The sequence below is a fragment of the Saimiri boliviensis genome, chromosome 2 (assembly GCF_048565385.1).
Source record: "Saimiri boliviensis isolate mSaiBol1 chromosome 2, mSaiBol1.pri, whole genome shotgun sequence".
In the NCBI taxonomy this organism is placed as follows: Eukaryota; Metazoa; Chordata; class Mammalia; order Primates; family Cebidae; genus Saimiri; species Saimiri boliviensis.
Window position 1 is genome coordinate 159,739,247 of NC_133450.1, and position 26,635 is coordinate 159,765,881.

General features: G+C 33.5%; 1 protein-coding gene across 3 annotated transcripts in view; it reads right to left on the bottom strand.

Moving 5' to 3' along the window:
• BRD10 (bromodomain containing 10) overlaps positions 1-26,635 on the bottom strand; it is an 83,615-nt gene that overhangs the window by 5,181 nt on the left and 51,799 nt on the right. For 2 of the 3 annotated variants that reach the window (XM_074394780.1, XM_003928177.4), the window contains exons 5-7: positions 18,824-18,913; positions 4,587-4,702; positions 411-598 (exon numbers count right to left, since the gene is read on the bottom strand). In XM_074394780.1, the coding sequence (XP_074250881.1) occupies positions 411-598; positions 4,587-4,702; positions 18,824-18,913 (394 nt within the window). The remainder of the gene's footprint in view (positions 1-410; positions 599-4,586; positions 4,703-18,823; positions 18,914-26,635) is intronic. The other variant, XM_010338774.3, reaches the window with a different exon arrangement.

The window sequence follows — 26,635 nt, forward strand, 5'->3', positions numbered from 1 at the left end:
AAACTCCTAGAAATGTGATAATGACTCCAATAAACTTTTTTTTTTGAGACAGCATTTTGCTCTGTTGCCCAGTCAAAAGAGCAGTGGAGCGATCACAGCTCACTGTAACCTTGAATTCCTGGCCTCAAGCGATCCTCTTATCTCTCTACCTCCTAAATAGCTGGGACTACAGGCATGCAATCACCATGCCTGGCTAATTTTTATTTATTTTTTGGTTGAGATGGGGTCTTGCTATGCTGCCCAGCCTGCAGAAACTTCTTATAATGATGTGGATAGTACTTCTTAAAAACATAACAGATTTCCCCAATCAATGTATTTCATTAACCATATTATCTTTTGCCTTCACAGCAAACAAAAATTTCTCTTTGTGCCTTTAGTGTTGATTTTTTAAAAAAAGGTTTAATGCTTACCTGAATCAAAGTGATCTTTTTCTAGGATTTCCAGAGGTTCTGTTGAGTCTACAGACTTACTGATTTCTCCCTTAGGAGAGTCTTTTCCAAGATCTCCTTCACCTTCATCAGTGGTCCACAGTTCTCTAGTAAATTTATCATGATCAGGTTGTCTTCTGAAATCGTCATAGTCTTTCTTTAGGCGGCTCCTTAAATAAAATGCCCAACATAACAAATAATACGTATGTATTAAATTCTTGGAATTTAAACTAAATTTTAACATTTTAAACTACATATGGAAATATTTTCGATTAAGTCACTAGAAATCATGCTTTAATCTTAAGTGTGTCTAAGATGCTGCTCCATCTTGCCAATGCTCAAAAGGACAGAACATATGGTATAGGCATAAGAAACTTGAAACATAAAAAATTATATATATCTGGCAATGCATGGTGGCCCATGCCTGTAATCCCAGCACTCCCAGGCCGAGGCAGGTGGATCTCTTGAGCCTAGGAGTTTGAGACCACCCTGGCCAACATGGTGAAACCCTATCTCTACTAAAAATACAAAAATTAGTGGGCGTGGTGGTGGGCACCTGTAATCCCAGCTACTCGAGAGGCTGAGGCATGAGAACTGCTTGAAACCAGAAGCCAGAGGTTGCAGTGAGCCAAGATCACACCACTGCACTCCATCCTGGGTAACAAAGTAAGACTTCCTCCATCTCAAAACAAAACAAAACAATATATATATCTGCAAATTTCAGAATAAAGATTTGAACATACCATTTAATTATCTTTATAAAGGTTGTTGTTAGACCAATTAAATGAGACAAGAGTAATTTTTTTTCTAGCTGCACTGACAGATTAGAGTCTTAAAATTACTGACTTACATCTTAAAAGGTCATTTAAAAAAGTTAAGCAAGAAATTCTAAGCAACAGTATCTATTTTTGTGACTATTATACAGACAGTAACAAATCTATCACTTAATCCTGGGAGTAATTGTATCTAATTCTTTCAGTCTTAATAGAACCTATTTTAAAAATTAAGCCTAGAAAAACAAAGCTGTAATCTTTCACAGAGACCTTTTTCATATAAAAACATAATTTTATTTCTGAGAAACTAGAGATGGAAATATGGTATTAACCTAGGTTATTTCACATATATACATCTACAGAGAGCTCTACCGTTTACAAAAAGTCTTCTGAGATGTGTGTATTGTTATGTCCACTTTACAAACGATGAAACTAAGGCTTGGAGAGATTAAACAACTTGCTTACGGTCCTATAACTTAAACCTGTATCTCCCTGATCCTTTATTATTCCTTTTGTTTTCAACTAAGTTTTCTACCTTCTCCTTAACTTTTACCCTTAGTGTTGTTTATTCAAAAAATAAGTAAGAACATATGTTCTCCAATTTATTCATGTATTTTTTCCAAGTCGGAGTCTTGCTCTGTCGCTCAGGCTCAAGTGCAGTGGCACGATCTTGGCTCACCGCAACTTATGCCACCCGGGTTCAAGCAATTCTCCTGCCTCAACCTCCTGAGTAGCTGGGATTACAGATGCACACCACCACACCTGGCTAATGTTTGTCTTTTTAATAGAGACTGGGGTTTCACCATGTTGGCCAGGCCTGACTTCACGATCTGCCTGCCTTGTCCTCCCAAAGTGCTGGGATTACAGGTGTGAGCCACCGCGCCCAGCCATGTTCTCCAATTTATTTTGGCTACACATTCTTATTTGTGCACATTCGATTTTAAGTCCTATTTCTGTCACTTACTAGTTTTAAGAGTTTTAATTTAGTTTTTTGAGACAGGGCATCACTTTGTCACTGAGGCTGGAGTACAGTGGCACAACCTTGGCTCACTGTAACCTCCACCTCCCAGGATCAAGCAATGCTCCCACCTCAGCCTCCCAAGTAGCTGGGGCCACAGATGTGCACCACCATATCTGGCTAACGTTTGTATTTTTTGTAGAGGCAGAATTTCACCATGTTGCCCAGGCTTTTAATTTTTAAAACATTAAAATTCCTTAATTTTCTAAGCATCAGTTTACTTATTACAAATGGGAATAGTAATAGTACTTACCTCCCAGTATGTGTGGCACATAAATATTCAACAAATGTTAGTTAATAATTGCTTTCAATTTATTTATGTTTTAAATTATTAAGGACTTTATATTAAGTACATGAGGGCTGTAAAAAGTATTAGAATGGGTTACCAAATCATAATCATAAAATTAATTTCCCTTTCAATCTTAAGATTGGAATAAAAACATTATCTATGTGGGGATGGCATAAAGTTCTCCCTTCTCACTCTCAGTCACCTTCTCGGTCTCAGTTAATGGCTTTACTTCTTATTTCAAGAAAAATGGAGGCAATCAAGAGAACTTTCACATGCTCACACCTCATCTGCAACTCACCTTAATGTGTATTTCTACTCTCCATCTCCCTACCTAAGCGAACACCTCCATTCAAATGCATCCTCTTACCTAATCAAGGATAACACATATCAAATGTCCCTTCCTTTACCTGAAACCATTTTTTTTTTTTGGTCTACTAGATTATCTCCATCAGTATACAAACATGTTATTCTATAACACAAACAACAACAACAAAACACCTTCTGTTAACCTCTTTTCTTTTCAGGTACTGCTCCATTTCTCTATTCCACCTTACAGCAAAACTCCATGAAAGCGGACTCTTTCATTTCTCTCCCCTAATTCTCTTGAATAGACTTCTAAGACTCTTACCCACTTTTCTACTAACATAGCTCACCAAGGTCATTAATATGATCCTCATGTTGCCAAATTAAATAATAAATTCTTATTTCTCATTTTCTTGACCCATGAGTGCCCTCCTTTTTGAAACATTTTCTTTACCTGGTTTCCAAAACACTTCTCTTCCCTATCTTGCTATTTTTACTAAGCACTCCCTTCAAAGTCTCTTCTATTGAGTTCTACTCATCTTGGCCACTTCTACAGGCTGGAAGATCTAGTGCTCGTTTTTCTTTTCTTCTCTATCTATGCTCATAAACTAGGTGATTTCTACCAGCCTTATGTCTTTAAATACAACCAAGATGCCAACAGCTCCCAAATTTGTACGTCCAGACTCCCGCGAACTCAGACTCCTATACCTAACTGCCTATTCAGTAACTGCCAATTCAATAATTAGACGTTTAAAGAGCAATTCAAAGTTAACATGTCCAAACCCAAACTCTTCAATTCCTTCTACTTCCAAAATTTGCTGAGTCTTCCCTATCTCAGTTAATGGCAATTCCTTTAGACCAAAAATACTGGTATCATCTTTTTCTCTCCTCACTTTCTCTCATATCCCACATATCCAATCCTTAAACAAAGTCTACCAATCCTACTGTCAAGAAATATCGAGAATCCAACTACACCTTGGTATTTGCAATGCTATTATCCTGGTCTAAGCCTCTACCATTTTTCTCCTGGATTACTGCTATAGTGTAACTGGTTTCCCTGCTTTCTCATCTTTGTCCCATTACACTTATCTCAACACAAGAGTTACAGTGATAGCTTTAAAACATACATCAGTTCATGTCCCTTCCCTGCTTAAAACCCTTCAATGGCTTCTGATTTCACTGTAAAAACTCAAGATCCTAAAGATCCACATGATCTGGCTTCCTTCCTCCTTACCTCTGACTCTTGCCTGTTACATTTCTCTTCACTCACTCTGCTCTGGTTACATTTGCCTCTTCCCATCTCCACTAAATGCCAAACATGCTATAAACTTTAGGGCTTCAGTACCTTCTAATCCCTCTGCTCTCCCTCAAAAATCCACAGGACTCTTTCCCTCATTTCTTTAAAGTCTCTGTTTAAACACCAACTCATCACGGAAGCTTTCCCTGACACCCTGATTAAAGAGTTACCTTCATCCCGCCCAAACCAGCCATTTCTTAACTCCCGTTGCCTTGCTTTATTTTTCTTCACAGCACTTTTTGCCATCTGACACTTGTGTGTGTTTTTTCCATGAGAATGTAAGTCACAAAGTAGGGGCTTTGTTTAGTCAACAATATTTTCTCAGGGCTTAGAAAGTGGCTTGCACACAGTGGGCACTCAAAAATATCTGCCTAATTACAAATGAACGAAAAACTACTAAATGATTCCAGGACCTCATCCAAAAATCATAAATTAAGGACCATAAAATAAGTATAACAGATTATAATGTTTTAATTACCTGTTTCTTTGGAAAGCCTTCATTAACTTTGGTTCCCATGGCAGCAATTCATTTAAAAGACGTATCAATGTACTATGTAATTCTTTTACAGCTTGCCTCCGATGATACCATTTTCCCTAAAACAATGTTTAAAGTAAATCCCTTAGATTTATTCCAAAGTAAACGTCAAGCCTTATTTTCTGAGTAAAACACAAAAACACCAGTACTCCATGAAAACATATTTGTTCTTCAGAATCTTGCAGAAAGGGGGAAAATATCCTGTAATAAATTTTATTCAATATATGTAACAATTGTCAGTTCTACCAGGGAAGTCTGAAACCTGTTTCATCCAACCGGAAGACAAAACTTTTAAAAATATTTTAAAACTGCATCAATTATAAATGTCTTAATAAATCATTTAAAAATATATGTAAAAATATAAACATTTATATAAATTCATTAAATAAGTATGATATGGGTCATGCAAGTAAAGTTACTGTAATCCTCCCAAAGAGTGGGGAAAAGGGAAGAAAAGGTAGGTTTATTATCATGTCTAAAAGCAATCTTTTTAACAAACTTCTTAGGAAAATTTACAATTATTTTATTTTACAATGTTTCTAGCCAAGAAAAGCAACCAAGCAGTTACTATTTTCAATACTCTAATGTTTTACGAAGAGTAATAATTACTTATGTCCTCTCAATTTGCTAAGTATTAACCTCGGTATTTCACATATATACATCTAGAGAGAGCTCTACCATTTACAAAAAGCCTTCTGAAATGTGTGCATTGTTATGTTCACTTTACAAATGATGAAACTAGGGCTTGGAGAGATCAAACAACTTGCTTAAGGTCCTGTAACTTAAACCCATATCTGCCTGATTCTGAAGCCCAAGCTCTTGGAACCACATCACTACCTCTTAAAAAGTACATCACATAAATTTAACCTGACATAGGCTATAAAAACTTCTAGAAGATACATCTCACCTGTAAACATAAAATTATTTGAATAACAGGAACAAGAAATTTATAGTTGCTAAGCCAAAGTATACACACACCTATTATTACCATTATCTATTGTTGCATAATCATGTTTTTTTTCTGTGTGTGTCATGGCTTTGAGATATAATTTACATACTGTACAATCCTCGTGTTTCATTTCTAACAAAAGATACGGCTTATGGGTTACATTTAACATGCATAAAATTATATTTTATCCTACAGCAACTGTTAAGTAAGTCAATTTGCAAATAAGTAGAACACTAATGCAGAAAAATTACCACTATCTAGAGCAAAAGTATTAAGTATGTGCATAAATTTCCCAATATATATAAGGTCATATGTATATACACATATATATATAGACACACACATACACACACACACACACACACACACACACACACACACACATATATACGGCCTTCAAATTTATCATGAAAATTTTAGTCATATATAAACCTATGTGCTGAACAGTATAGTTTTACCAAAAATATTCTGTGCTTTAAACGAGCAAAATGATTATACAAATAAATAGCTAAATTTCTACCTCTGAGGTATTTATATCTTGGAAGGGAAATTGCTTACTAGAAGAGTAGGAAGATATGAGATTATATATGTGCATGTGCACATAAGGACATGGAACCTAGGCTCTCGACTAATTCTTGTTTCTTCTTAATGGTATGATGAATCATAGTATTAAGAAAAAAATTTAAAGAAAAGTAGTTTTCATTTCGTATGTTAATCTAGATAGGCCTCTTGCTTGTTAAATGTGTTCTAAAGTACACAAAGGACCCAACTTAAAAATGAGCTACATCTTACAAGTTTATTTTTCTTCAAATAACCACCTTGCCATGCATGTACTTAAGCAACAATCCTGCATGATCTGCACATGTAACCCAGAACCTAAAGTACAACAAAAAAAGATAAAAGTGCTTATTTTAAGCCATGAAAACAAAACGAATAAACTGATAACACAAGAAAATCGAAAAAATGACTTTCATTTACAAAAAGTGGACTTAAAAATAGGTAGACTTTTCCCTTTAATAAGGCATGTACACCTTGGCAGGTTTTTCTCAAAGAAATGTTATAAGAGCACAAAGTGCTTATTCTAAGCCATGAACACAACATCAAAATGATACATTATAAAATTGAACAAGAAAATTAGAAAAAAAATTGAACAAAAAGTAATTTTCATCTAGAAAAAGTGATCTTAGAAAATAGGTAGATTTATAACCAACATTCTTCTACTTCTCAACTATCTGGCTTCAAAAAATGAAATGGTGAGAGTGGAAGTAAATGTTTCCTAAGCTAAAGAGAGAAGAAAGAGGAAAGGTATGAAGGTAGGGAGAATATACTCTTTGTGGCAGAATTAACTGAAAAAGTGTTCAAAGACTAGGGAACACCAGGAATGCTGAATTCCTCACTGGGCGTTACAGAAGAAAAACGAGAGTTGTAGAGTTACCATGGGCAGTATGACTGCTGCCTGGATTAGCATGTGGTAGTGCGGTGGGGAATGCAGACAGACTAGTAGTACTGTGGCACAGAAGACCTAACCTAGGTCTAGGTAGATGAGGTACAGGACAGAGACTGTGTAGCTGGGATGTTTTCAAGATGTTTCAGCTGTATTTGCGTCTCTGCTAAATTATAATATTAATCTTTGTAAAAAAGAGTTTTTAAAAGATGAGAATGGTTTTACCTTTTATTTTTATTATTAATCTTAAGAATTTAATCCAACATGAAGAAATATATACTGAACTAGAAGACTGTACACAGGGAAGGAAACTTAAATATTATGATCAGAGAATAGACTTCTGTCATCTAACTCTGCCTTACCCACTAATCTGTTTTGAAATGTCTGTGATCTTTTAATGTTATATGCTTTGTGGCCTTCTTCTCTTTATATATTTTCAGTTTGGGGTAGTGGTGGTATAGTATGTCATTCATAATTTGAAAATGCTTATTGAATCATTCTATATTTGGAAAACAAACCCAGAAGTTTCTTATTTTCATAACACAAATTGTAGGAAAGAAAAGATTGATAAAATGCTTTGTCTGGCAGATACATATAAGTATAACGACCACAACAAAGGGCACCCGTATACCCTGCCATGGAGAATGTGAGTCCAGTTTTCATGTTGCTCAAAAGCATGCAGAAGTTTTTAAAAGTTGAGAATTACTCTTTTGGGATTGCTGTTTGAGGTAAGGTGCTTTAATTACTGACAGCAAAAGGGAAACTCACACTGTTTGTTTTATGTATCATCTTCTTTGGCCAAAACATGGTGCTTATAACCCCAATCAAATTAAAACAATAACACTGTTCCTTTCTACTTAGTGATAGTATCAGAGTTTTACAGTATACAATGAAATTAATGTAAGGAGAAGAAAAGTTATCTAAAAGAAATTAGAGATAACAATCTGCCTTATCTTGGGTCTAATATAAAAATCTATTTTAAAAAATCAAACATTTACTAAACTTTAAATTAGGTCATTAACTAAAAGCTACTAATAGCTTTTCTGATTGATCAACTTTATTCACATACACAGACAGGAGAAAAAACAAAGAACAACGACCATGTTTCATCTACGATAAAATTATTAAAGTTGAAAGGAAACTCAGAGGGCATTTAATTTCTAGAAGAAAATGGTCTAAAGTTATACAGGGAAGTACAGTTGACCCTCTGTATCCAACCACAGATAGAAAATACTTGGAAGAAAAAAAATGAATGGTTGTGTCTACACTGAACACATATAGACTTTTCTTTCTTGTCATCATTCCCTAGACAATACAGTATAACTACTATTTATATCACATTTACATTGTAGTATATAAGCAATACAGAGATGACTTAAGTCTACATGAGGATGTATGTAGGTTAAACACAAAGACTACATCATTTCATATAAGGCACTGGGCATACATGGATTTTTGTTTAAAGGTAGGCTCCTGGAACCAATCTCCCAACGATACTGAGAGATAAGCGTAGTTGCAGATAGAAGCAGCCATTAGACTAGAATGCTACACTCTAAATACTAACATCTACTCTCCTTCCACTATACAATGCTATATCTCTTGGACCCCACACAGCCAATTCCTAAAGAAGAAAGAGATCATATTGTTTAAGTACCTATATTTACATGTAGGTATCTCTGTAAGGTAGAATCAGTATCTCTAAAACTTATTTAACTTTTAAAATTACAATAATAATTAAAATTATAATGACCTAGAGTGAATTAGAACAAAAGCGAAATAGCAAGTTCTATCTTCAAACACAAAGAAAGAGAATATGAATGTAATAAAAATCAGAAAGGCTCTTAAGACTCTTTCTCTATACTGTCTAATACAGAAACAATAAAAATGGCAGATAGATTAATTTAGTAAAAGATCACTTGTGGAGCAAGAGCTATGACTTTGGCTAACAAAAATATATTTAATAACCTTTATGCATCTAATTTTAGTTCTAACTCTCCTTTATAAACAAATATGTGAATACAGGGATAAATTAACTGTTTCCATGTTAGAATTTTCACTATTTCCATAGGTAAAAAATACTTTCCAAGAGAATCTCAATGCATTATATGAATTTAACAATTTGAATATTTACTGAAAGTCACTTCAAAAAAAGAGGCAAGTAGTATTTTTCCTTTATGAATCAACAAAAGTATGAATTTCAAGCATACAAAATGGAACCAAAGGCATACAATGCAGTTTAAATTTGAAACTTACCTTTCATGCTTTCTCATCCAATGTCCACTCCAGCTTCAGATTGCCAGCTCCCTTTCCATGAGCTGCCCCAACTACCAAACACTGGAGGTTTTATCACCCCATAGGGATTGCTCCAAAAGAGCTGGTCTATAATCACGAGGTTAAGTCCTTCATTATATTATGCAGTTTTATAAGTTTTTGAGTATAAAAGATCAGTAACTTAAGGAATCATAAAGGAAAAGAAACTTAAAACTTACAAAACTACACAATACTGTAAAAAGAAAAGCCGCATCTCTATGTACGCGAAATGGGTGGGAAGGGAAACTTACCTCACAACTAAAGAACAACTCCATTCTGCTGTAGTAATCTGGGATGGGTATGACAGCACCAGCATAACACTGGCTGGGGTGTGGCAAGGAGAGGGAACTGGCAATCTACTGATGCTGGGGACACTGGATACCTAAAAAGGACAAAACAGGAGGGACATAAATTCTAGACTAAATATCCCATTACCACAAATAATTTTGCACATTTTAATTTAGATGCTTTGTACATTAAACTTAGGTGAAAGTCACTTGTTTATACAAGTAATACAAGTATTTACATAGATTTTCTTGTAATATTATATCTAAACAAAACAAGTATTGGCAGTCACATGAAGAAAAAATTAAAATCATATAAAAATATGCAAAGAATGCTTTTTAAAATTGAGTGATATTGTGGAGATAAAATTTTTATTAAGAACAGTACAAAAACATGACTTATATAACAAAAATATGAATGCTGTTTTCCTATATGCTTTTATTTACAAATATGTTGTTAGACCACTGACACATGAAGCACAAAACAAAATATTTTTTGTCATAAGTTTGATTCTTGTCACAGACATAAATCCTGTGGTAGAGAAGACATTATTAAATATCAATATAATATGCTTTTTTTCTTTCCTTTTTTTTTTTTTTTTTTTTTTTTGTTTGAGATAGGGTCTTGTTCTGTTGCCCAGGCTAGAGTACAATGGTGCGATGTCAGCTCACTGCAACCTCCACCTCCTGGGTTCAAGCAATTCTCCTACCTCAGTCTCTCCAATAGCTGGGATTAAAAACGCCTGCCACCATGCCCGACTAATTTTAAATTTTTGTATTTCTTCAGTAGAGATTAGGTTTCACCATGTTGACCAGGCCGGTCTTGGAATTCCTAACCTCAAGCAATCCACCTGCCTTTGCTCCCAAAGTACTGGAATTATAGGCACGAGCCACGGTGCCCTGCCATATTATGCTTTTTAATTAAAACACATAATTTTTAGAAAAGCCAAATAGATCCCCTTTAGAAAAGCCAAATTGATCCCTACAAAAAGAAGTCTTTACTGACTGAATTGGCTGGGCACTAAAAGATGTCTCATTTAAAATCACTGGCTATATCCAAAGATATAATCTAAATTCGCATGTATAAAAACAGCACAAATATAATGAACTGCAACTAAGTAATTTAATAAACTAATTTGACATTTTCCTTAGTCTAAGTACTATTAAATGAAAAGGTAATACTATCTTCAATAAGTATTTACTTATTTTTCTTATTGCTTACCTAACTACTGCCATGTTAATATATGCCTGCATAGTCACAGTTTTGGGGATAAAACATCATACTAATCTTGTTGGTATACAGTCCCTTGAAAAAGTGCTATTTTGACAGTAAAATCCATATAAATATGAAAAAAGTTAAAAAGTATTTTAACACTGACAGAAGTTCTAACATAAACTATTATGTATGCTATTATTTTCTCTTGAGATACTCTTACCAATTTTTACTTAAGACTCATAGAAAAGGAACACATTTGTACTTTAAAGGCATCCCACACTGAATATACTGAATAGTATATTCAATATTTTCATTACATTTCTAAATTAGCATTTAAATAGAAAGCACGAAGGCAAACCTCAACAATAACCATAATGATAACATTGCAAGTTTCTGTGTCTTCTGGCTTTGTAGAGAAAAACTGGGTGACAGATCACTTTCCTGGAAAGGTAGTTCACTATCACTGGGGAAGAAAATCTAACAACATACATTTAAGAGATGATGTGCTACCATTTTCATTTAAAAAGAAGAAACCTGGACTAGAAATTAACCACTGGTTGGATAACTGAATTTGACTGTTTTCAATAAATTGATATTAGCAAACAAATTGATAAAATTTTAACAGATCTATACATGCTATCGGAAAAATGGGTTCTCAAACAATTCACAGTACAATCTAAACCACAAAGTTATGATATATTTATTTGGCATGAGGGGCATAAAAAGTTCCACGTAAGTGAAATTAAGACTGGAAATATTTTAAAAGCAGAGAGCATCCTACTTACTTTTATTTTGTCATTATTTTCTCACAATGCCTAACACAAAAAAAGGCCCACAGTAAATGTTCTACTACATAAGTACATTTCTCATGTAACAGGTTTCTTCCTTAGATACAAAAGATTTAAAAATTGATTAAAATGTTCCTAAAATATGTCTTTCAAATTTTCTGACAATGAATATAATCTAACTATTGATGACTTGGCTTATCTTATAAACAAGTTAGTTTTAAACTCCCTAAGACCTGCCTTTGTTTTTCAATTGTCTTTTTAAAAATTATTCATTAGCCAGCACAGTGGCTCATGCCTATAGTACCAGCAGTTTGGGAGGCTGAGGCAGGTAGACTGCTTAAGCCCAAGAGTTTGAGACTAGTTTGGGAAACATGGCAAAACCCCATCTCTACAAAATATACAAAAATTAGCTGGCCATGGTAGTGTGCACCTGTAGTCCCAGCTACTTGGAAGGCGGAGATGGAAGGGCTGCTTGACCCTGGGAGGTGGAGGTTGCAGTGAGCCAAAATCACACTACCGCACTTGCCAAAATCACACTACTGCACTCCTGCCTGGGCGACAGAGACCCTGTCTCAAAAAATAGATCAATCGATAAATTATTTATCAGTGTTTCATGCTGTCAGTAAATCTGCCTTAAACACCTCGTCCTCTTTAAAAGCAGCTGCTACTACTTGTTAGAATCACATCTTACATTAAAGAACTGGTTCCCCATAAGGTCTATTTTAAAGTACTGTAACACCCACATGAGTACTCTGTGCCCTCTATTTAGGCTCCTTTTTTCTCCCTGCTGGATTCTGGGTTAATTTTCCTTCAATACATAATGTATATGTATTTTTTCTTTTTCTACAGAGTCTGGTAAGATGCGAGGTAAGTTTTATTAATGTTTAGTCCATTCAGTTTTGACATAATTTTCCAAATCACAAAAGGCACTGAACTAAAGTCTTTCCAAAGATTTTGATATCTTCTATAATACAAAAACTCAGAATGATGCAAAGCTCATTTTTTTTTTACCCTAATCTCCATAGATTTAAACTCAACTTTCCAGAACTGTAAAAGGTAGTAAAGAAACTGTTAAACAGAAGACAATACAAATTTAGTGGGACTTTGAAAAATGCCTGACATTTAAAATGTTATTATATTTGAATAAGGTATGTGACATGTTATTCAAAAAGGCTTAAAACAAATTATAAAAGACACACTAGCTTGTAATCCTAGCATATCGGGAGGCCGAGGTGGGTGGATCACCTGAGGTCAGGAGTTCGAGCCTAGCCTGGCCAACATGGTGAAGCCCACTCTCTACCGAAAACACAAAAATTAGCTGGGCATGGTGGAGCATGCATGTAATCCAGCTACTCGTGAGGCAGGAGAATCGCTTGAACTCGAGGCGGAGGTTGCAGTGAGCTGAGATGGCACCACTGCACTCCAGCCTGGACGAAAGAATAGACATTCACAAATTTCATCAAGTATAAGGCTTAATTAGAAGTATATTATGTAATAGAATACTCTCTCTATGATGGGATCTGGTATTATGATTTCACTGATTTCTACCTAACTTTCAAAACATCAACTTGTTTTATCTCCATAGTAAGTTGGCAGGAGTGAACAGAATGAAAGAATACGGAGGGCCCTTGGCAAATAGCTTAGACCAAGGTTTTACAACCTCAGCGCAACTGACATCTGGGACAAGACAGTTCATTACAATGCAGGATGTTCAGCAGCACTGTTGGCCTCTGTCCATTAAATGCCAGTGCCACTTCTTTAACTATGACAATCAATGTCTCTTAGGGAAGGGCAGCAAACTCATTCCTGACTGATAATCACTGGCTTAACAGAGAACTCTGTGACCTAAAAAACTGACGGGTCAGCATCTCTCATCTAAGTGTCTGACTTCTCTAATATTCAGTCTAGCCAATGGACACCCTTTGGTTAGGGAAGAGAAGTATTGTTATTGTATTCTGGATTTACATTATTTTAACAACATAAGATTAATTTTATCCATTACTTGAAATTTCTTTACAATTCTTTTTAACCTACCTTTTTACATATTGTAATCATTACATACATATTATTTTGTGTGTTCTTTTTATTTATTTTTTATTTGAGACAGAATCTAGCTCTGTCGCCCAGCCTGGAGTGCAGTGGTGTGAACTCAAGCCCAGTGGTGTGATCTTGGCTCACTGCTGCCTCCACCTCCTGGGTTCAAGGAATTCACCTGCCTCAGCTTCCTGAGTAGCTGGGATTACAGTCACGCACCGCCATAGCCTGGATGATTTTTGTATTTTTAGTCGAGATGGGGTTCACCATGTTGGCCAGGCTGGTCTCAAACTCCTAACCTCGTGATCCGCTCCCTTCAGCCTCCCAAAGTGCGGACATTAGAGGCGTGAGCCACTATTCCTGGCCTTTTGTGGTATGTTCTTAAAACTTAACATTTCACAAATATATCCATGTTGTAACAATGAACTACCAGTTTTACTAGCTATGTAACAGTATGTTAACATTGTTAGTCATCTCCCTACTGCTAGACATATGGATTGTTTCCAAATTTCCACTATTGGGGTGGTCTGCTAAACACACCATTGTGTATATTACTTTTGGAGGTAGAGAGTAGAAATAGGGAGAGCAAAAGTTAAATTCCAAATAGCATCACAGGATCAAAGTGCACAGGCAGTTGTGCTCAGTATGTATAGCCTTCCTTACATACTGATTATAAATAAAATCTGTCTTAGATCCTGTTCAATGTTGAGGGGCTTATCTGTTAAAAGATGTATTAGAAAAGATATGGTCTTACATTTAAAATTTACTTATCAGTATTTCATTTATCATCATATAACGCAGACAAGTGTTTTTCCCTTATAAGTAATATTTTTATTGCAAAATTTTCACTTTTCCTTATGCCCAATATCTACAAGCGTCTTTCCTTAATTGAAGAAGATTGAAACTTCTTTGAAAATCAGAACTATGATATAGAACATGAGGGAAAAGGGGATTATATGAAATACTTAGAAATATAAGCTTGGCAAAATATTCCAATTTTTATTATTTAGAAAGCAATATTGTCTAACAAATTGCAAGTACAATAAAAGCAGGTAAATTTATCATTATCTTAGCTCTATCTTTCAGAAAAACGAATAGATTTCCTAGACTAAAAAAAAAAGATATTTTTCAAATAATTAAGCAAAATGCAAAATTTATCTCAACTAAAAACACAAAAATAAACAGAGTTTTGTGATTTCTTTAGATCATGAAATAATGCTATGATCTAAATAATGATAAGAAACACACAATTAAAGGACTTTGTCAAACTATGTATTTATCTCAACCAGAGGTCTCACTTCTAACAAATCTCAGGTAGATAATTAAGTTCAGTACCACAGGATCCAAAGGATGATGAGGATTTTTTGGACTAAACCCCTAAATGAAGTGATAGGATCAAGTGAATTGAGCATAAATTTCAGAAAATTTCTCTTCACATAATTAACCATAAACAAAATTAGTTGTTTGCAAGAATGAGTAAACGATTTAAATTTTAAAACACTAAGTCTTCCAGTACAATAAATAATTCAATGACAAAACCTCCAAACGGTTAAAAAAGATTTGTTATGTAAACATAAGGCTGCTCTAAAAAATAAAGTTTATTAATTAAAAAACAAACCAAAAACTTTTAAAACGGAATATTCACCTGAGTGAATAAACAGGATCATTCTTCCTCGTGGCTTTTGTACTTTGGCAGGAAAAACTACCTGAAAAGGTCTCGCAGAGAAGCCTCCTGAAGCAACTAGCTGTTTATATTTCATGAATCTGTGATAATCCTCTATCACATGTGTAATTTGTATCTTTAGTGATGACATTTATGACAAAGAAATATTTATAATGGAATATGTCTTCTTTGTTACTGGAGCCATTTTATAGATATGAATGTTGATAATAAAAGAATTGTTTTGACTCCAAATACTTAGTTTTAACAGTAATACATTCTTATGAAGATCAGTATTAATACTTCATTTATCTGACAATAGTAAACGAAGGCCACAAGACAATCAGTCAAGTTTATACACCTCATTATTAAGAAAATCCTTCAGGTCTTCACCATGAACCCAATTCTACTAAGTATGGTTACCTGCTTTCTTAATCCACAATATATCAGCTAGAGCAAGTATATGGACATACACAATAAATAACAGGTGACAGACAGCTTGGCAATGAAGAAAAGACAGAACAAAAGCAAAAATACAAACAAACAAAATCCTTCAAAATATATTAACATAAAAGCCTTTAGGTAAATGTTTAATCAGAGCTACTAATACCAACAGATTTTTAGAGTACAATATTGGTATTCATAATGATGACCCTCGAGTCATCAAAAAAAGGTTAAATTGTGTTCAGTATAGTACAACGAGTCAGGGAAGTTTTTCCATTAAAATAAGTTTTAGTATTAAAGGTTTAAGTTTCAGTTATCTGGAATTTGTTAATTATTCACAAATGATTCCTGTAGAACTGGTAGTAAATATTAACATAAACATTCAGTAAAGTTAATTCCTAGCACATCTATCACACTCAATATTAGCTTTTGTAAAAAATAAGGAACAACAGAAGCAAACTTTTATTGTCTATTTGCTTTATGCTGTGTGGCCATTTCATTGGTTAAGATAACCCACTGATCTAAACAATCTTTTTTATTTTTCAGATAGAATCTCACTCTGTCACCCAGGCTGGAGTGCTGTGGTATGATCTCAGCTCACTGCAACCTCCGCCTCTGGGGCTTAAGCGATTTTCCCCTGCTTCAGACTCCCAAGTAGCTGGGGTTAGAGGTGAATACCACCACGTCCAGCTTATTTTTTGTATTTTTAGTACAGAAGGGGTTAAACTGTGTTTGTCAGGACGGTCTCAATCTCTTGACCTCGTGATTTGCCAGCCTTGGCCTCCCAAACTGCTGGGATTACAGGCATGAGCCACCGTGCCCAGGCTAAATAATCTTTTAACAGTTTAAATTAAGGAGAAAGAGCTCTTATGTTGGTAATCTCAATAAGATTATCTCTGCTAAGTACAGTTCCAAAAATTTTTACATTTTGAAGGGTGGAAAACATATTTTAAAACTAATATGCACACATCAGGGGGCATGGACAAGTTAAAAGTTTAGAGATATAAATCAAATCAACTAAGTCCTAGGGTAATACAATGTCAAATATTGGTAGTTTATGTTTACTTCTTTTTTTTGAGTCAGGCTCTGGCTCTGTTGCCCAGGATGGAGTGCAGTGGCATGAACACAGCTCACTGCAGCCTTGACCTCCTGGGAACAAGTGATCCTCCCGCCTCAGCCTCCTGAGTAGCTGGGAGTACAGGCATGTACCACCATGCCAGGCTTTTTTATTTTTTGTAGAGATGGGGTCTGGGTATGTTGTCACATTGGTCTCGAACTCCTGGGCTCAAGAAATCCTCCCATCTCAGCCTCCCAAAGTGTTTAGACTACAGGCCTCAGCCACACCATGCCTGGCTGTGGTTTATATTTTCTTTTACTTTTCTTCTACACAGTACCAATGGAAATGAGGTAAATGGCTTTACAGAAACCTCTAGAATGCTTGCAAAAGTCTTTTTCTCCTGTAATATATGCTATAAGTACACAAATCAACTATGCTTAAAACTATGCATTAAAAAAAACTTCTAATTTACAATATGGGAATAAATAAAAGTTAAGTTATGTTTAACTATGGCATAAAAAACTGGCAAATTTAACAGAATTCTGTTTAGAATGAAATATGGACACCTCCCTAAAAACAAACAACTTCTGCAAAAAACAGTAACACTCAGATATTTTTTAAAAACTATCCTCCCTATTGAAGAACAGAATTAGTCCTTCCTGAGCATAAAATATTAAAAAAAATAAAAATAAAAACCTCTGGCTTTTTTAACAGAAAAACATTTATATAACATAAATGTTTGAGGAATATATCACAGAAGTAAATTTTAATGAAAACACCTGGTATTCCACATCAAGAGATTGCCCATATACCTAAAGTATAAATGTATAAAAATATAAGAGTCTAAACCATTTTTAACGGAAATATTTCTAAAATACGCAGTTTTCCACATTCTCACGTTATATATTGAACATGTTTTCTTGCTAATTGATGACTATCATTATGAACATTTATTCTCTCTCTTAAATTACCATGATACTCTCAGGGTTATCTATGACACATGAGACTTCTGAAATGCTTAAGGCTGTTTCACCCTAGTATTAAATAACTTCAGAAGGTTGTACTTTTATGGTACTGCAATCTCTTCCTTTCAGAGTGCTACCAGTAAGTCTTTCCTAATAACATAAAAAACGACTAACACAAATCTGCTGATATCAAACTTGCTGAATCACTAACCATATTTTATATATCTTAACAGGTTCTGAGCAAAGATCTAAAAGTGGTTTCATGATATTCCTAAGGCACAAAACAAAGGGTTTAAAAAAAATGATCAATTTTCTTCAGTGTTTAAAGCCTTTCCTATTTATTTATTGGCATGTAACTGTATTTAAAAATCTGTGTATAGCCCAACTATAAATGCTAGCTAAATAGGTGTTATTGATTTAATAAACAGCACAATTAAGTGTTTTACCAAGTATTGGGTGAATAAATATAATGCCTTTAAACTCCAGTCTCTCAACAATTAAAATATTAGAAAATGAAAGCAAAGACTAATTATAATTTAGAGGATACAGTGAAAGTTAAAAAACTTTCAGCAGATAAAAGTTCTTTAAAAAGTCATATTGTTTAAGTATGTATCAAAATTATCTGGGGCAGTATTAAACAATTTACATCTGTTTTTATGTTACACTTAATTAAAATTTTGTTACTAAGCAATAAACTTCCATTAAAAACATATAATTATTAAGAATATTTGCAAGGCAAACACCCAAAAAACTATCAGTCAGAAAACAACCAGCCAGTATATTGGGAAATATCTAAAACTATACCTGATACAAACCAGGCAAACAAAATTAACTGCTCCTGGCACAATTTCTGTCTATTAAAAATAAAAACTAGACCACACAGGAGAAATAAAAGAAACAATGTTTCTATCTTTCATTGTAAATTTTAATGTAATCCAGGAAAACAAGGTTTCAAAAAAGCTTTAGAAAAAAGCAGGAATAAATTTTAATGCTGACAATAATAGATAGAACTTTTGGATCAACACCTACCGATTTTTTTCTACTGTTTTCCAGATCTTTGAGTTCATTCTCGATTTTTGTGATTAATTCCCTGAGTTCATCAAGATTAGTGCAAATAAGCTAAAATAAAACACAAAAACACAGCTTGATAACACATAATATAAAACACCCAAAATGTGGTAACAGAAGTTGTTTTAACACACACTGAATTCACAATTATTTTTCTCTGTAATAGTAAAAAGCAAGGAAAGCTCTGCAGTTTATATTTTAAAATATATTAACTTGCTATGATGTATGAACTTCAGGCTTAGTAAAAAGAAGCTGAAATTTCAACACTGGTGGTTTAATCCCACATCCCCACCTTTCAGTTTGCTTTATAATTCAGGTACTTTCTTAACATTATTAACTTTCAGCCCAGAATGACAAAGATCTGGAAATTCACCCTAGATTTCACAGGTTGTCAAATCACCTTTAAGATATACTTCATTAGGCAGTCTCCCAGTAGGTGAATAAACACACTCCTGGAGAACTGTTGTTACACCTTTGCTTTGGTTTGCTAACTATACAATTGAACAAACCTTAGTTATTGCTGTTGGGATTGCTAAAAGGACTGCAACTATATGTAACATTCAAAGACCTAAACAAAATGAAATACACAATCTTAATATCATTAAGTAATATTTAATAAAACCATCTCCACAGATAGCATCTATTTCCTTTCATAATTATGTAGCTCATTTTATTTCACCTGGTAACACTGGCAAATGGCCAAAATCATTCTTAGTTATTAACGACTAAACTAGCTTGGTTTAATTACTGAAGTTTTAGTGAACTGTCAGTAACATTAACAAAAATATTAGTAACTACATTTAATTTTTGTGAAATTATATTAAATTTCTCCAATTCATTCAATACACTTTTTCCCTAAAATAATTTAATTTATATTTTAAAACTTATTGTGAAAAGAACTACATTTCTAAAACGAAACTGCAATCAAATAGAGAAGAAAAATCTCAGATTAATGAAAAGTGTTTTTGTAATGTTTATGCCATATAATTTTAAAAAACATATTATACTTATAAATTACTAATTCACCAGTAGCTTTTATCAGCCCCATGTTTGTTACATTCATTAATTTCCATGTAAGGGTATTGTTTTTCCTAAAAGGCACTTTCTTTTGTTAGAAGAGCAAACAAAAAAATAAATAAATAAAAGCAAACGTGGGTTACAAGATAATTCCTAGTGGCTATTGAGTGACAAAAATAAGAGCCCCTTGAATTTTTTTATTAGGTTAAACCACATGAAATTGCTGAACAAGGTAATTCCTAGTGGCTGGGTGACAAAAAAAGACCGAGTCCCTTACATTTATTGTATTAGGTTAAACCATATGAAATTGCTGATATGCTTTTTATTTACAAAAATGGCAAGACAGTTCAACCTAAGAGACTAAGAAGAAAAAATGATAACAGATAATTATAATTTGTATTAACAATTAGGAATATCTATATAATTTCAAACTCATGAATTGATCAAGTAGGGAAAATATATACTTAAGTATTCCAAATTAAACAATTTGATAGTAGAAACAATACAGTGATGTAGTAGGACAGTGTAGCTGATATTGATTAGAAACTACACGTTGCAATTTGCCAAATCTGCTTATGAAAGAGATGCTGATGACCAAGCAATGGACTGGCCAACCAGGCAAATGAGTCTAGAACCAGACAGTGTTTTCAACTTCTATCGTAACTATGAAGACTTGGAACAATGTTGTCCCTACAGTGGATTTTTATTAAGTATTCAGTGAGAACTAAACTTTTCAGCTTGATCTGCTATTCTGATGACTATGTCAAATTCGCCCCAGAGCTTACAGATGGATGGCTATACCCCTTTTCACTAAACTTGGTGTACTTGTTAAAATCAAATCATAGATTTCTTATTTGCACATATGGCAAACCTCAGATAAATTTTTACTTGCAACTCAGCTGTCTCACTACACAAGGAGTATCAGTACATTTAGCATGCAGTTTGTAGAAACTCACAGGTACAATGAAGACATATACCCCAACAAACATGCCCTAAAACATTTTGAGAACTTTTAATTATCAGTTAGGAAGACAACAGGTATTTACGCTCCATTTAAAGGAAGAGATAACACAGTTCTGAAGCCAAACCATGAATGAAATCACACAGCATAAGAACTACATAAAACAACACTTTCAAGTGGTATCTAGTTAGTAAACTGCACTAAGTAAGTACTTTTCAAACTTTAATGTGCATAAGAATTGCAAGGGGATCTTAATAAAATACAGTTTTTTGTTTAGTAGGTCTGAGGTAAGACCCTAGATTCTGCATTTCTAACATGTATATATATAACAACCCAGGTATAGTCTGCAGATAACACTTTTGAGTAGTAAGGTACTAAATGACTATGAAATTACAAGTCAACATGGCTACTGGAACATTCTGGCACTATGGAGCTAATGAGTATGAAAATACAAAAAGATTAATTTCCAAATAGGGAATGGCATATTGAATTAAAGGTATAATAAGACAATTGCTTCTTAAAATATTTTTAGCTATAATATTTATTCTGAGATTGTATTAAAATGACCTTAATAGCTATATAACAATTTATACTCTTTATATAAATACTAATATGTTCTCTCTATATATATTTAATGTATCACTAATATATATACCTAATATACAGTCAAATTAATCTTTTATAAAATTATTGAATAGAAACAGAATTAATTTGATTTATGTCAACTCAACATCATATACAACTCTATTGCCTTTCTTCTGCCCCCAAAGTAAGGCATATATGTAGCCATTACACGCAACTCAACTTCATATGATGCTTTTAAAAACAGAATCAATCCCATAAACAAAGTTCACCTTAATAAGGAGAACACAGATATCTTTTGAACAAAGCCAAACACCTTATTAAAGCCTCCTTCTTCTTATCTTGCATTTGAAAAACATCTGAGGCACAGGGCCTGCAGGGGTGAATACAAAGCTCCATAGCACCTCAGATTACAGTCAGGTCACATTACTAACACTCACGAGAGCAGATTTTCAGTGTTGCTGCAGAGGTTACAAGAAGAGTTTTTCTCTCCAAGGCTGTCACACTCCCTCAAGTTAATCTTTCATTTGATACAACCCACGGCAGAGCTACAAAATCACAGATCTGCGAGCTGAAAGGGACTAAAAACATGCAATTTGTCCAAGCCATAGCATAGGCTAAAGAGGCCTATCTCTAATTCACATAAAAGCTAATTAAACTAACAGAGGTAAAGTGACCTAAGAGGACACACTGATAGAGGAAACCACAGAACCCAGGGCTTCTCCTACTAAATTATATTCTTTTTAAAGGTGTCTTTGTAAACAAAACAAAATAAACAAATCTAACAACTGAACTTGTATTACAGTTTTAGGATTTAGTTTATATCTAAGCTTTCCTTTTTATTAAATGGTAACATTAAAACGTCCTCTCTTCAACTCAAGCAGCAATGTATGTATGTGGTGGGAGTGGGGAGGCCCTGTAGAGATCAAAAGAACTCCATGACCACATCTCAGAACAACTACATAATATATCATTCCTTACTTTATTGATATATCAAACTAGAAATTATGTCCTTTGGATAGAAACCTCAATAGGTTTGAAAGATATTTACTTGCTCCAAAAAAGGACAGAAGGTAACATTAAGAAATACAAACAACATGGTAGATTATATTAAAAAGCAAAGCAAAGGGTAAACAATATAGAAAAGTAAAAATGAATAGGTCCAGACAAAAGGGATCACATTTACTCCCATTCTACTAAAAAGATCCTGCAATGTATTAAAACAATTATCGATGAAATACTAAATGCATGGTATAAATTCAAAATTTATACTGTATTTAAACTAAAATTATAATAGCATCTGCTAAAACTATGCAGACGAGAAAATTCCTCATTTCTTATTATTACCGTACTAGCAATAAGGACTATTTAAAAACCTGTAAATAAGGATATCACTTGTTATGTGAAAGGCAAATAAGTCTGATAACCATGTGATTAAACACAGACATTTCCCTCAATCAACTGTATTTGTTTAAGGGAGAATAATATTAATTTTAAGGGAGAAGTAAAAATTCCTGCTGTTAAAAGTAAAACAGAAAGCCAAAATTAAAAACACTCATTTTAAAAGGTAGCAATTCAAAACAATGATATAATCAAAAGGTCGTAACAATAAAGCCATTAAAAAAACTAATTTTAGTTTTAGTCTCAATTTGTTATGTTGAAGTACTTTATTTCTTATCCCTTAGTTTCTCCATTGAGTAGATGGAGAAATACAGATTTTTATTTCAGTAAGTTTTTGTTTATGTTTGAAAACAATGTAATATAAGTCTTAGCAGCTGGATTCTGGAGTTCTTCTGCAAAGGAGCCTTTAAAATCAATCATGCATATGAAACAGGAGCAAGTGCACATTGTACGAAAGATTTTTTTTGTTTTGTTTTGGTTATCAATGAAAAGCAGATTTATGGTAACTAAGGCTCTTAAATCATTTTTAAAACTTATGTTACTGAGACTCGACACATTAAGTTTTAAAAATACTTGCTGTAACTTTCTGTCACAATTATGTATAAAAGAGAAGTCATATTAGATTTCTGTCTTAAATGTTAAATGAAAAGACTTTCTAGAAAAACGTAACTATGAGAAAAACTGAAATTCACTTTTCAGTCTAACAGTCTTTCTTTTATTATCAAACAGATAAGGAAAAAAGAATTTCACCAATTTAACAAAGCCATAAGTAAATGTTAAAGTTGACATAAAAGCTTAAATCACCAATAGTCTACAATTATCACTAAAAAAAAAAAAAAAAATCCAACAATTTTCCCTACATGCTAAATGTATAATGCATCATAACAATGAAGAAGGGATAAGCATAAGTTTTCATTCTGGTCAAACATAATGATGCAAATACTATTACTTGGTTTTCCACTTTTCAAATTCTTGTAGGCTTAATCATGTGCCACTTTCATTAAGACCAAATCCAGGATTTATTTCAAGGTTTTAAGCAAATGGAAAAAGTGCTAAGGGTCAGTAAGATGTTTTTATGCCTTTTTAATTGATTTTCCTATTCATAATTGTTTTCATCAAAAGCAACTGATCTGCTTATCTGAAAACATAGTAAAAATGGCTAAAACAGTAAGCCATATCATTCAATCCTCACAACAATTCTACTAGGTACCATTATTACCCCACTGTACAAATGAGAAACTGGAATCACAGAGAGGTTAAATAACTTACCCCGTGAGTTACAGAGCTAATCAGTGGTAGAGTTGGCATTCAAACCCCAGGAGGTAGCCTGGTTGCAGAACCCTTGTGTTTAACAACTATGCAGATTATTGGTACCCACCTACATCCACTGAATCAAGGTCTTTGGAGGATGAAATCAGCAATCTTCATTTTAAAAAAAGGTATTACATTATTTTTATACTATCTAAAGTTTGAGAACTATTGACATAACTCTTAGGAAAAAGTGGCACACATTTGGTTAGCCCCTTTACAATATACAGTCGTCCCTCAGTATCTGTCGGGGACTGGTTCGAGGACTCATCTCTGAACCCTGTGGATACCAAAATCCAAGGATGCTTAAGACCCTGATATAAAGTGGTATAGTATCTACATATGACACATCCTCTCATATACTTTAGGCCATCTCTCCATTACTTATAATATCTAATACAAATGTACATGTGATATAAATAGTTGTCATACCATATTGTTTAGGGAATAATGACAAGAAAAAAAAAAACCAGTACATGTTCGGTACAGACACATTTAAAAAATATTTTCAGTCCAAGGTTGGTTGAATTCAGATGCAGAACCCACAGATACAAAGGGCCGACTGTACACATCCCCACCCCACAAATCCAATCCACCATTTGAATGGTCATAGTGTATGCTTTAAATAGGAGTGGGATGATTACTTTCTAAAAGTGGGGTACAGATATTAGAAGTATATATAAACATGGACTCTTCCTGAAGCAAATAGGGAGGCGAGTTCAACTTCTAGTTGTAAAAAAGTCAGGGAAAACCCTGTCAAACTAAAAAAGTAGCTGAGGTTAAAAGATTTTTAAAAATTCATTAGGATTAAAAAAAAAAAAAAAACTTCACAATTTAACACTTTCATTTACCTCTATCTAAGCATGCTTTCTGTCAATTTAAAGAAGATCAGTCCTTTGGCAAATCGGTCAGGTTTTATAAAAGGGATCTATTACCTATCCAAAAACAGGTTTATTATTCAGCAGTAAGAGATTTTAGAATGTATAATATGAAGATCTTCTGGCTAAATATTTCTATATTTTTATGCTTAATACTACAAATATGATATTTAAAACACCTTGGACAAAACAAGTAATATGCAGAATCTGAGGTGCTAAATATCATATCACTAGAACTTTCAAGACAGGAATATATTCACTTTATTACATAATACTCTTCTTACATGTGGAAGACTTTCAAATAAAGTAACACACTACATAATATTATTTTGAGAGACAAAACTAAGTTTTGCATTTAACAACAAAGTTTATTAGTGACTACTAATACTATCTCCTATTTTATTAATGTACATATTTGAAGCAAATGATCTATTTCCCTGTGAGACAGTTGCCAATTTTTTCTATGAGTAATGCCATGGTATTCATACTGTAAACTAGGCATAAGAACCACTACTACTCTCTATTGTCTCTCTCTCTCTTTTTTCTCTTCCTCTAGGACACCTTGAGAACCAGGAACAAGACTATTTTAAACAGCTCAATGTAGCAAAATATTTTGACCATGATCCATAGTCAAACATACATTATACAATGCATGTCCTTGTATATACACACACACCTGAAACCAAAGTTTCATGAAACAATATATGTGAGTGTACATATTCACATTGCTATATGTAGCACACTTACTATATACAATTGTGCTGATGATTTATTTTCTAATTTTGTTAGCTTAAAAAAGAAACACTGGTCATACAATCCAGTAAAATGATTTCATACCTCACTAATGAATACCATTGCAATTTTAAAAAACACTGTCTATGCAGCCTGTGCTACTTAATACATGGAAAAGTCTATTCAATAAGATGGGTATAGAGGAAACATTAACAATGGGCCAGATTTGATCTAACATCTATATTCCCTGTGCCGATGTTTTGAGGACTGAGAAAAAAAAAGTGGCAGAAATAGTAAGCACAGTATGACATTGGTGGAAACATAGTAATATAATACTAAAGCATTAAAAAAATATGTTACAAGAAATGGTATAAAGGCCTCTAAGTAAACAGTAAAATTGCATTTTTTTATTGACTACTCTGGAACCAAGGTTCTAAAATATATAAAAGGATTTTGTAGAAATGTTTGCAATTCATCCTAAGAATATCATTAAAAATATTCTAAAGTCCTAAGAGAAAAACATGTCTATTTTCTTTAACTGTTGATTTTAAAATGTTAAATTTTTACCAGTTAGTAACTTCCTTAAGAACACTCTCCAAAACAGAATTTTTACTGAAAATAAATGTTCCCAGATTTTTGGATATATCTATTAAACTCATTATATATTATCAATATTTTCATAGTTATTGTCCTTTTATTTTCATCTCTACTTGACTTGAGACTCACAAATTCATTTTAACATCACTTATCTTTTGGCCATTAGGTATGAGTTTATGAAGCTTTTAAAATTGACTGGACACATGAATACAAAGATGTTTTAAAGAAAGTGTCATTTATTGAAAAAAATACATCTTTTATAAAATAGAAAATAAAAGCATTAATTAGGGTGAGATT